Source organism: Mesoplodon mirus (genome assembly GCF_964341445.2).
Source record: "Mesoplodon mirus genome assembly, chromosome: 15".
NCBI classification, from domain to species: Eukaryota; Metazoa; Chordata; class Mammalia; order Artiodactyla; family Ziphiidae; genus Mesoplodon; species Mesoplodon mirus.
The window spans coordinates 64,183,771-64,195,916 of record NC_138991.1 but is presented as its reverse complement, the minus strand read 5'-3'; the positions used below and the strand labels follow the sequence as shown (position 1 = coordinate 64,195,916).

General features: G+C 62.1%; 1 protein-coding gene across 3 annotated transcripts; it reads right to left on the bottom strand.

Moving 5' to 3' along the window:
• Window positions 1-184: 184 nt before the first annotated feature.
• ZNF598 (zinc finger protein 598, E3 ubiquitin ligase) lies at window positions 185-11,971 on the bottom strand. Of its 3 annotated transcripts, XM_082643946.1 has the most exons (13): window positions 11,680-11,971; window positions 6,383-6,495; window positions 5,561-5,690; window positions 5,017-5,228; window positions 4,720-4,937; window positions 4,074-4,191; window positions 3,241-3,464; window positions 2,951-3,035; window positions 2,065-2,843; window positions 1,386-1,536; window positions 1,126-1,270; window positions 822-1,037; window positions 185-707 (listed from the first exon to the last, which is right to left on the bottom strand). In XM_082643946.1, the coding sequence occupies exons 1-13, from the start codon at window positions 11,899-11,901 to the stop codon at window positions 684-686; spliced, it is 2,637 nt and encodes an 878-aa protein (XP_082500072.1). In that variant the 5' UTR covers window positions 11,902-11,971; the 3' UTR covers window positions 185-683. The 3 variants fall into 3 exon arrangements, with proteins under 3 accessions (XP_082500072.1, XP_082500071.1, XP_082500073.1); XM_082643945.1 differs by having other exon boundaries at window positions 185-1,037; window positions 4,083-4,191; XM_082643947.1 differs by having other exon boundaries at window positions 185-1,037; window positions 11,680-11,950.
• Window positions 11,972-12,146: the final 175 nt, after the last annotated feature.

Genomic DNA, 12,146 nt, shown 5'->3' with positions numbered 1-12,146 from the left:
GGTGACCACCTGAGCTGTAATGTCTGACAACTCTGAGTGGGGTGACCCCGGAAGGCAGAGAAGCTCAGCTATGTGCATTATTGCAAAATAAATTTATTTGAAGATAAACTGTCTTATAAAAGGTCAGAGGCAATTTGAGATCCCAGTTTCAGCTAGTCTCGTAAAAAGATTCAACTTCAAGTAGCACAATTTCGTGTCTGCTTTTAATCCTGAACGTTCTCGAATAATGAAACAGCCAACTGTTTACACAATACACTCAACATCTGACTCCAGCACCCGTGGCCCCACAGCTCAGGGACCATGGTGCCACAGCCCTCAGGCTCAGGCAGTCCCAGATCGGGCCACCGTGGCCACCGGCTCTGACAGCACACATAGGTCCTGGCATCCCAGCCCTTCCATCCCCGGCACCTTCCAAAAGCATGAGAATGTAAACCCAGACCAGCCTGCTGCTGAGGCAGGGGTCTTTCTCCAGTTCCCAGGAGAAAACCAGATGGACTCCTGCATGATGGTGTGCTGACAGGGTGGTGCGGGCCTTCCTGGTGACCCCTGGCAGGCCGGCCAGCTGAGGGGCCTGAGCGGGTGGCCTCACCTGGCTGCCTGGCAGCCCAGAGGGAGGAGGAAGGAGAAAGGAGGCTCATGGGTGTGGCGGCTCCTGCCTGCGCTGGCAGGAGCTACGTCCGGAGCTACGTGAGGACCCTGGCGATGGCCTGCAGGGAGGGGAAGTCGTCATCCCGGGCAGCATGCAGCGCCTGGTGGCTGTTGACATCACCGTGCGTGAGCACCTGCTGGCAGGTGGGGCACACGCAGCAGTCCAGGCCCACCTGCTGGGTGCTGGCCTGCCATGCACTCTTCTTGTTCTTCTTGGCCTTGGTGCCGGGAGGCCTCTCACGGCCTCGAAAGTCTGTGTGTGCAGACAGCAGCTCCTGCTGCTTGGCCGTGTCGGGCAGGAGCACCAGCAGCTCGTTGAAGATCTTCTGGAAGTTCTCCCCGAGCAGGTCCCGGCAGCTTTTGTAATACTGGGCTGCGGAGATCACGCCCTGCCACCCAGAGCCAGACCCAGTCACACCTGGCCCAGGCCTGGGCCCCAGGTGGCCGGGCTGGCCCCCACACCCCCGCCTGCCTGACCTGTCTGAACTGCCCCGAGTGGCTCTTGAACTTGCTGAAGCAGGCCTCGTCGCTCTGCAGGAAGTCCTTGATGGACTGGATGAGCTGCAGGTTCCTTTCCCGGAAGTTCTCAGGGACCAGGTAGGCCCGTGGCACGGGTGTTGGCCTGGGTTTGGAATCGGGACATGGGGAGGAGGTGGAGGCTTCAGCCTTTGGAGTGGCCCAAGGTGACGGCACTCTCCTCAAAGGGGCATGAGGCCAGGTGGCCCACCCACACTTACGCTTTCGTGGTGGTCGTAGTGCTGGGGACACAGGCCGGGTGGGGGCTAGGCAGAAGGCCAGAGAAGCCGGGGGGTGGCTTGCTGATGGGGGGCACCAGACCCGGTGGAGGTGGAGGCGGAGCGCCCTTCAGGAGCACCACGGTGTTGAAGCCTGTGGAGGATGGGGGGGCACACAGGAAGATCTCAGGACGTGACCCTCACTGGCCAGGCAGACAAGCCTTGGTCCCCCACTTCCCATAAGCTGCCCATCTCACCAGGGTCAGGGTCAGGCTTTGTCCACAACCGCACCTCCCCCGCAAAGCAGGCCCAGGGCCTGATGATGCCAAGAGCTGGCATGCATGCTGTGCTCCCTTGTGGTGAATGCTGGCCTAAGTTAACTCATTTGCCTTCATCTCAAGAGGGTGCTTGCTAGGAGTGCCCCGATTTACCGGAAGGAAAAGGATGCAGAGAAGTTATGTGGCAGACCAAAGTCACGCCACTCACAGACATGGAGCCTGCATCCAGACTTGGCCGCCAGGTTTCCAAGGCAGCTGGAAACCACCGCACAGGCTCACCTCTCCCCACTTGCACCTGCACAACCTCGGGCTACGCTCCTCTTGGGCCCAGGGGCTCCAGCCCGACTCAAAAACCTGGCCCCTTCCCAGATGCCCCAAAGCAGGCCTGAGCCAGGCACACATACCTGGGGGCGGGGGCATCCTGGGCGGACAGGGGCCGCAGAGTGCTGGGAAGTCTTCCTGGGGCGTGGGGCAGGGGAGGGGCCCCAGGGGCCTCGTGAGCCCAGGGGGTTCCTTGGGGGTGCTCCGAGCTGGGACCAGCCCCTCTGTGTGTCCGTTGACGATGACAGCAGCTGACCCCTCAGCTCTGCCAGTGGGGGCCACGGGGGCCTGCTCAGCCCCGGGGGGCCCATCTTTGTCAGGGGGCAGTGGCGGGGGAGATGAGGCACCCGACTTCTCGGAGCCCACCTTCTTCTTCTTGCCGACCTTGGTGAAGGTCTGGGTGGAGGCCACGGCCAGCAGGGAAGAGACGGCGACTGTCGTGGGCACGCCCTGCAGCTCCTGGGTGGTGAGGCTGGAGCGGCCATCCTCCTCCTCCTCCTCCTCTGCGCGGAGCAGTCCGCTCTTTTTACTACCCTTACCCCCCTTCCCAGCCTTCCTGGGGGGCTGGTTTCCCCCGCTGGCAGACTGGGCCCCTGGGGCGGGATGTGCCACCTTCTTGCTGCCACTACTGTTCCAGGCAGAGATGAGGCTGGTGGGGGCAGTGCTGGGCTTGGAGGCAGAGGACACCAGGGCAGGAAAGTCCTCCTCCTGGAAGGTGCTCCTGCCCCTGGTGGGGACAGAGTAGGCCAGCGCCAGCCCCATGGGGCCCAGGGCAGCTGCTGCGGAGCAGGGGGAAGAAGTGGAGGCACAGAGACTGGGGAAGTCTTCGTCCCTGAGCTTCGAAGTGGGGGCCGGGAGAGCACTGTGCCGAGAAGGGGAGAGGGGTCAGTGGCCTGCCAGGCCCTGGCCTGCCCAGCACCCACCCTCCACCCACCTTACATAGGAGCCCCGGTTCGTGCACACATGTACCTTGGGAATGTGGCTCCTGCAGCCGAACCAGTTGCTGGCAAGGCCTCTTGGCTCACAGGACCATTTATTGAGGCTTCCTTGGAGCCTACAAGACACAAAAGAACCCTAGGTCAGGGCTGACCAACGCTGAAGGGCAGGATCAGACCCTGTGAGGTGACTGGAAAGCACACGGGTTCTCACTGGCCTTGTGGGTGGAGGCCCTGCCAGTCCGTGCACCGCCACGCTGGTCAGGAGCCCACCTCCCACCTCCTGTGCCACAGTAGAGTTGCCTACAGGGAAGGCCCGCTCACCTGGGCCTTCGCCCTGAGTCCGGGGCGGGCGCCGGGGGCCCCGGGGCTCCTCAGGACCCCGCGCACCTGCCTCCTCCTTCCTGGGCCTGCTGCCCTCCTCCTGGTCCTCACTCCTGCGTGTGTCCTGCTGCTGCTGCTGCGGCTGCTGCTGCGGCTGCAGCTGCTGCTGCTGCGCGGCCACTGAGGCCCGGATGGCAGCTGCCACTTCTCGGTCCTCTTCTTCCCTGGGATGGGGATGACTTCAGGCTGGGCAAGGCCCAGGACTACAGTGACATGCAGGACGAGGGGCTGGGGAGGGGCCTTGCCCCTGGGAAGCCTGGACACCAGGAGGCTGCCTGCCAGGAGCCAGCGGAACCGGTGCCAGCCCAGCCTCCCTGGCCAGGAGAGGGCGCTGTGGAGGGAGCTGGACCATCCGCCTGCCAGCCTCAAGCTTTGGCTCCCTGGGCAACACCCGATCCTGTTCTCTGGGGTAGCATTTGGGGTCCAAAGATGCCTCGATCCAGCCCGGCCATCGGGGGCAGCCCAGCCTGAGTGCGCGCCTGCCACGCTGGGGCTTCATGGCACAACTGCACTGAACCCCCAATGACCCAGGACCCCCCTTAACACCCCAATCTGCAGGGTCCTGGTGTCTGTGGCTAAAACTAGGTGAAAATGAAGGAATCCTCACTGAGGACACCTAGCAGACCTTGTTGCCATGCCCAGGACACCAGAGGCCAGAAAGCCAAAGTCCCCTGACAGTGGTGCCTATCCCCAGCCCAGCTGTTGGCTGCTGCCACCGCCTCAGGGGTGATGCCAGGAGAACATGAGTCCTGGCGGCACGCAAATCCTCCCACCTCTTGTACCTCCAGCTTCCTCGGCGGCTCTGCTGGGCTCCGCGACCGCTGGCCCGGCCCGTGCGGCCCTGGCGGTTGTACCTGTCCAACTCCTCGTAGTCCTCGCCACCAACGACCCCTGCGGCCAGCACACAGCCTGTCACGGGCCCAGACCAGACCGAGGCCAGTGCTCCGGCTTAGACAGCAGAGGCCTCCCCACCCACCATAGCGCCTGAACCTGGGGGATGGGCGCAGACACCTCTCAGGGTTCACAGTGGTCCTGGGCCTCTAGCCTAGGCTAGGCACCGGGTCAGAGCAAGAACTGGGCTGGGAGAGGGGCCTGGGCCTGCTGGCCCCACAGTCCCAGGAAGGACCTACACACAGTGGGCACTCAGTAATCCTCCTGACCTGGGGAAGAGTCCCAGGGACCCCAGAACAGCAGATCTGAGACCCTTCAGGAGCCAGTGAAGAGCTCCCTGTCCCAACGTTCTCAGGTGCTTGGGGCTCCTCAGTGGGCTGGGGGGACACAGGCTCAACAGGCTTGTCCCTTGTCCCCGCTCACACGTGCGGGGTCCGATCAGGACCTGGATCTGAGGCCTCCAAAGCAGGGCTCCGCAATGTGAGCCCTGCCTTGGGGGCCCCGCTCGGCAGGGCGGGCCCCGCTCACCCTCGTTCCGGCGCGAGTGCCGTGGCGTGTAGCTGAACTGAAGGTCGATCTGGCGGTTCTGGCGGGCCTCAGCGCGGCTCCGGCTGTGGCAGGCCATCCTGTGGGCCTTGAGGTCGATCTCCGTGCGGAATGCGTGGGTGAACTGCTCGGTGCTGCAGCGACCCTCCTCGCACAGAAAGTGCTTTTCTCGGAAGTGCTCACGCAGATACGTGTAGTCGCTGCCGGGAACCGGGTGTCAGCAGGGGCCCTCGCCCAGCCCGCTTGGGTGTCCCAAGGTTGCCGTGCGCCCACGCCCACCTGTAGTAGTCCTGGGCCCCGTCTGAGTCGCAGAAGTGGCAGAAGTAGTGGTCGCGACGCAGGTGCTTGAGCAGTTCATCGTTGTCCAGGTAGCGCTCGTCACAGAACTTGCAGAGCGGGTGCCCACGGTGCGACGTGTCGTCGGGGTCCCCCTGCATGCGGTGCCGAGCCAGGTCCTTGCGCGAGTACCACTTGCGCTCGTATGTGAAGATCTGCAGAGAATGGGGGGCTGGGAATGGGGTGGGGGCTCCCAGGCCTCCCGTCCCTTCCCACGGCCCGACAATGCAGGGGACCCTGTGGCATCAGTTCTGCCCCAGAGCCCCAGACACCAGCAGCCTGGCAGGCTCTGTGAGGCAGGAGAGCTGGGGATGCTGGGGAACCCTGGGGATCTGGCCTGTCCAGGGCCAGAGGCAGCAACAAGCCGCTCACAGCTGTCTGGCTGAGCACTCTGTGCCAGCCTCTACTGGGCCTGGCCTCCACCCACCTCCACCAGATGCTCCCTGAATGCCTGATCCCCAGGCAGATGCCATGGGGTAGGGTTCACCTTGAGATGTTTGAGGCACAGCTTGCAGCAGAATAGTTCATGTTGCTTCCGCATATGCTGCTCCAGGTCCCCAAAGAGGCCAAAAGGTGGCAGCTCAGGACACCGTGGGCACTCGTGCTGCAGCAGCTGCCTAGGGAGACATCGAGAGCCACCAGTCCCCCCGAGGGCACTCAGCATCACTGTCCACAGGGGCGCTAGAACCTCCCCGCGGCCCCTCACCCTGCGCCCCTGCAGACGCCCTGGAAGCGGGAGCCAGGAGGATGGGCACTCCTGCCCCACCGTGCATTTCAGCACTCTGACCACTGAGCCAGATGGTGCTCGGCCCAGGGCCTGAGCTAAACAAGGCCACGGGGTGGGGCTGGGTCCACGATCCAGGAGACTGACCCCTGCATCAGATGGACATGATGACTGAGCCCACACAGGTGCCTGCCCCCTCACCTGGAAGATGAGGACCACCCCCAAGACAACTGTACCCCTTTATGAGGTTTTTCCGCCATAGGCTAAGAGCTTGATTTGCAGGAGCTCCCGACCACCTCAAAGAGCCCCAGAAAGCAGGGCTGTGCGCCTTCCCTGAATTCACCCCTTGTCGCCCACTGCCCCCTCTTTATCACCACCCCAGGAGGGGCACTGTGAGCATCCCCCGTTACAGTAGAGAAAACCAATGAGAGAAACCAGCCACCTAGCCCTGACGTCTGCACCACACCAGTGCCCCCTCCCCGCTGAGGGATGTGAGGAGCAAAAGAGGTGACGGAGATGTGTCCGTCCCCACCACAAAGCATCCCACAGACCCTCAGAAACCCAGGCTAAGAATTCCTCTCTCACCTGTACAAGGCAAACACTTTTCCATCAGCAAAGTAGATGTCATATTTCTTCTCATGCTGAAGCTGATGGATAGGGATTGTGGCAAAGGTAGGAAGCTTCTTCCCAAAGACCACCTGAAACCGAAAGCAAAAGGGACTGGTGAGCTGGACCATGGACGCGTCAGGCTGAGGAGAAAGGGAGGCACTCAGGGCCCCTCCTGGGAGGCTTGAGGCAGGTCCCAGCAGGAAGCACCCTCTGCCAGCCTGGCCCCAGCCTGGGCTCCTCTCCCCACCCGCAGCCCACCCACCTAGGGTTGCCAGGACAGAGACGCAGCGGCTGGCCTCGCCACCAGGGGGCAGCCGGCTCCACACTCATCCACAGACAAACTGGCACCTGCCAGAGAGACAGAGGCCGCCCCAGGGGCAGAGACAGGGATCAGACAGCCAGGCAAACCGGGGCTTAATCACATGGGTATTGGGCACAGGATGACTTTCACCAGGAGAGAGGAGAGACACAGTCCAAGGAGCAGCTAAGGAAACTGAATGCTACCAGGCCAGATTGCATGCGTCAGGGCCTGGCTACCCTCCATGCACCCATGATGCTTCCATGATGGCAAAGGGGGAGAAGGGTTCCCCCACAGTACTCGGTCTTGGCCCCCGCCCGTTCTTGGCCAGCTTCCTGCCTGTTAACTGGGCTGTCTGGGGGTGCCAAACAGAGGAGCTAGTGTGCTGGATGTGGACACCTCTGCAGCCCGGCCACTTCTCAGGGGTCTCCAGCACTCTCAGCAAAGCCTGCCGGGCCTGGCCGGGCAGCCTGCTCTGCCTCTCCACAGACCCTGGCACTGGATGATGACCAGACCCCTGTCCCAATGCCCCCAGCCTGGCCCCCAGGGCCCCCACACAGGCTCAGGCCTTCCCTCTGAGTCACCAAGGGCACTGCTCCCTCCAGGGCTCCCTCATCCTCCAGTCCCCCTTTCTTTCTGCCCCCTCCCCCTTGCATCAAGACCACACTGGCTCATCTCCTCCTCTCCGTGCTCCTTTCCGATCCACCACTGTCCCCCAGCCTGGAGCTGCCCACTCACCTCAGCTCAGAGTCCTTACAAGCACACCCGGGGGGACAGCCTTTCCTTGGCAAAGGCCACATCAGGATCTCCCCTGTTAGGTTTAGGCCCAGTCATGGAGGATGTCTGGGACCAGGGTGGCCATGAACTTGGGAAAACGTAGGACTGGCTGGGGAGAGTGGGTGGTTACACCGTCCCCAACAGCAGGGTGGTTAAAACTGGTTCCCTGGGGGCTCTGGGGAAGGAGATGGGGAGCTCAGCCTCTACTTGTGAGGACATGCTTGGGGGTGTGGAGAGCAGGCTGACAACCAAGCCTGCCCCCCACCCGCCCCCACGGAGCCCAAGGGAAGCATCATGGTCCAGCCACAGCCATTCTGGAGGGTGAGAGCAGGGTGGGGGGGATGGGCAGCGCCCCAACAGGCCTTTCTTCCCCTTGTCACCATGTCTGGCAAAGCTGGGCAGGATGAACGTGGCTGCACACCCCTGCCCCCGCCACACGCTGAGCGCACCTCATCCCAGCTGCACCCTGTGACCCATCTTCACAGGGAGGTCTTGGCTCTGCCTCCAAAGGGTCACCCTCTGCCCCGGTTTTCTCCGTAGGTCCTGAAGGGACATGGGGAAGGTCCCCGAGCCTTCCACTGGCTTCTTCTCATGGGATCTGCCCTGCTAGAGCAAGCCCACATCCAGCCCTGCCTTCCAACCACTCCCAAGAGTGCCTTTCCAGCACAGACCCCAGTTCCTGCCTGGGGATAGGCGCCTGCAGGCGCAGGGCCATGAACCACTCAGGATGCTGTTGGAGGAGCACAGAGCACAAGGAACTAACCACTGGGACTCGGTGCCCATATCCCCAGCCTCGAGGGGAGCCCCAAAACTGCCAACAAGCATCCAAGCTCGACAGACTCAGCAGGGGAACAACTTCCCTCCCAGAGAAACCTGTGCCGGGAGGGCCCCCGCACCCCGCCCCACCTCCACCCCATCACCCTGGCACCCTCCTTTCAGAGGTCTGCTCTGATCCACCACAAGTGGTGTCTCTCCTTGGGCTGTGAGCACCCTTGCCGTGGACTGAGTGACAGTCAGCTTGGGTGGGGTGTCTGTCCCTCCCGAGCAGTCTGGTAGGGCAGCCCAGGCTGGGCACACCTGAGCCAGGCCACAAGGGGGACACTGGGTTGGCTCAGGAAGAGATTGGAACCACAGAAGAGGCTTGGGAAAGGAAAGTGTTCGTTTGAGAATGACAGTGAGCAGGTTTGGAGCTGGGGGGTGGGATGGGGAAATGCTAACTGCCCCTCACAGACAGGCTGGGACCAGGACTGGGCCCCCCGGGCCTGCACCAGATGATGGGATGGCAGTGCAGCCTGGAATGGCCAGTGTCCCTGCCCTCAGCAGAGGGTGAGGCGAGACACAAAACTGCATGGATGGAGGAGGATGAGGGTGTGGTGGCCTGGCCAAGGATGGGCAGGAGCCCGCTAGGGATCCAACCAGTGTGGCCCAAGACTCACCCACCCTGGTGATCACCCTGATGGGAGGGGATCATGGGTCCAAGGACAGAGGTACAGGCCAGGCCTAGATACTTGAGGAGGGACCATCCTGGGCAGCCCCTGGGTGGGCCAGGTAGTAAATGACTAACAGGGCAAGGGTGCCTCTGGGTGGGCCCCAAGAAGATCAGGTCCTGAGGAAAGGCAGATGGGGGCGAAAGTCCCCTTGGACTCCCCCACCACAGGGGTTTCTGCCTGGGGCCTTGCTGCTCCCCACTCCCAGCGTGCAGTGAGCACTCACGGAGAATGGGTGCGTGAGAGGACGGGGATGGGTGTCAGCAACGACCAGTGTGAGAGTGGATGGGTGTCAGCAACGACCAGTGTGAGAGCGGCTGGACGGGGAGAGTACAGGGACCCAAGGAGCCAGACGTGGACAAGCAGGTCCTCTCAGAGGAGGCGGGCCAGGACCAGGTTGGTGGAGAGGGGGCAGGGACAATAGAAGTACATGACCTGAGTCAGCAGGTCCTGCCTCCTGACCTGCGTTCAGCTTCCGCTCCCAATTCCTACCTATGAAATGGGGCAGTGGGGCTGTACCAGGTGGCCTGCAGGGCCCCTCCTAGCTCAGACACATCTCACTTTGTACAGCAGCCCCATCAAGCCTCATCAACATCACCGGGGATCAGAGCAAGGTGGAAAGTAAGACAAGAATTGTCTTTTAGAAGAAAGTGGCCTGCGGGAAAGATACTACCAGGGAAGACAGGAACCCAGGACTTGACAACAGTCTCAGCCAGCGTGCCCTCAAGACCAGCGCTGCTGCTGCCCATCAGCTGGGAGCCTGCCTCGGCCTCCACCCTGAGCAAGTGCCGGGCAATCTAACTGATCTGGCTCCTCACCCAGGCCGGCACAGGGAGGCACCAGGTCAAGATGTAGGAATTAACCAGCAAACAGAGCTGGCCTGTCCCAAAAAGCATTTTGGCACACTTTCCTCCCAATTTTTTACAAAGACTTATTCCCATAAAAGAGACAGAGGAGAGGCAGGGTTCAGGGGTTAGGGGCTGCTGTGGGATTTCCAAGCAGGCATGGGACACCGGATGTATTCAGAGGACAGCGCAGGACTCAGCAAGGGAACAGAAGGGATACGGGGGTGTTCAGAGTTCAAGAGTGAGAGGGAAACAGGATAAATGGAGAGGAGCATCATCTTCCCAAACTTCCCAGAACACCCTCCTGCTGCCTAGCAACTAGGAGCAGGCCTGAGAGGAAGGCACCTGATGCCAAACCACACCCCAGCTGGAGCCAGCTGAAAGCTCATGTCCACACCCCCTTGCCACAGAGCCCTTGTAGGGTATGGGACCCACAAGGTATGAGAGAGGCCAGAGGCTAGCTACAGCACCCATATATAGGTGTCTGCTTACTTCCTCAGTGAGACCTGCAGTGCCGGGGCCTCCGATGCGCGTGCCTGCCTGCCTGCCTGCCTGCCTGGAAGGAAGCTACAGGTGTGCTGGGAAACCTGGCCATTCAAGAGTTACATCAAGTTATGCAAGACTAGAAGGCAAGGCAGGCTCTGGTGAAGTTGGGAGGCGCCTTCTGACTAAGTCACAGACCCAAGGTTTCCCCAACTGCTCCTGCACCCCGATCCCTCCCAGGTCCGGATGCATCTCTGTCCACCCCATTATAGACTGACAGCATCTCCAAGTGTCTTTTTCAGATAGGGCACAGAGTAGGTGCCCAAAGAGTGCTCATGGGATTACAGCATTTTCTTGGCTCCTTTAACATAAAATTCTACTTTAAAAAAAGAAAGTGAAGAAAGGATGTCGTTTCTGCATCACTTCTAGGAAAAAGAACGTCAGATTCCCTGGCAGATGTCACCAGCCCAAGCTTTCCATGAACAAACCAGGGGAACTTCACAACTCTGGAAGCAAACATATCTCAAAGCACAGCAAACCAAGGGAGCTCCAGCTAGGTGCTCCCAGCCAGCAGCTGGCATTGCGGTGAGGGTGGGAGAAAACTCCGTGGTGCCCTCTGACCTCACTAGGGCTTCCAAGTCTGGACAATCAGAAACTCCCTCTCCTCCATTCTGGAGCTGAGCGCCCCCCCCTCCCCGCCCCACCGCCACCAGATGGAACGGGCAAGGGGAGGAAAACTTCGTAACACTTTTATCCCCACCCACCAAGCACCCTGAGGAGACCTCAGTGGTTCTGCCTTCCCCTCTGGTGGTGATGGTAAGTACAACCATCACTTAATAGATGGAAATGCCATTCTCAGAAGGAGTTTGCTCAGCGTCACCCAGAAAGGCCCAGAAACACAGCTAGGCTGGAAATGCCCAGATTGACCCTCTGCTTCCAGAACAGATTGCCACTGAAGGTGCCCACTTTCCCTGTTGCCTCCACCAGAATGGAGACCCTTGATGAATAATCTCCCAAAGACGAGCAGGTCTAGGAGCTCCTGCTCTGTTCATGCCCCTCCTGTGGCCCGGCAGGAATTCCCGGGGCTCAGGAGGAAAGCCCCCAGACTCTGTCCCCACAAGGACCGCTCGCTGCCTCTTCAAATCAGCTCGGCCACCTCCTGCCTCCCGCCCCCACACGCCCCACAGTCGGCCCCACGATGGGGACTCCGCCCCGGGTGGCCCCGCCAGGCCTCTCTTTTGGAAGCCGGCGCCACTAGGCCTGCAGTCGGACACCAGGAAGGCAAAGTCCCCTTCCGGCCGCCGGGTGACAAGCCGTCCCGCCCGGCCGCGCCCCCACTCCCGCCCAGTTGCCCCGACACGCGGCCCTGCCGGCGCAGCTCACCTGGCGCAGCTCCTCGCGGCACACGGCGCAGTAGCGCTGCTCGCACAGCACCCGCATCTTGGTAGAGCAGCGGTAGCACACCGGGTGGTCGCAGCGGCCCAGCGCCGTGGCCTCCAGGTCCCCACAGCACAGCACGCAGCTCCCGCTGCCCCGCTCAGGTGCCGCCACCGCCGCCTCCAGGGCCGCGCGCCTCCCCTCCGGACCCGCCGCCGCCGCCGCCATGGTCCGGGATCCGGCCCCCTCCCGGCCGGCGCGGCGCGGCGCTGGACGGACTGGCTCCCAGCGGGCCCGCCCCTTCCGGGGCGACGTCACCGCCCCGCCCAGCAACGGCCCCACCTTGCGGAAGTGCGCTCACGACTTCCGCCTCAGCGAGGCGCCGGCTAGAGCGGCGCCACCGGCACCGGGCGCTCTAGGCGGAGCGGACAGGTTGGAGGTCAGCCGCAGGTCTGGCGCCGGGCTGCGGGTGT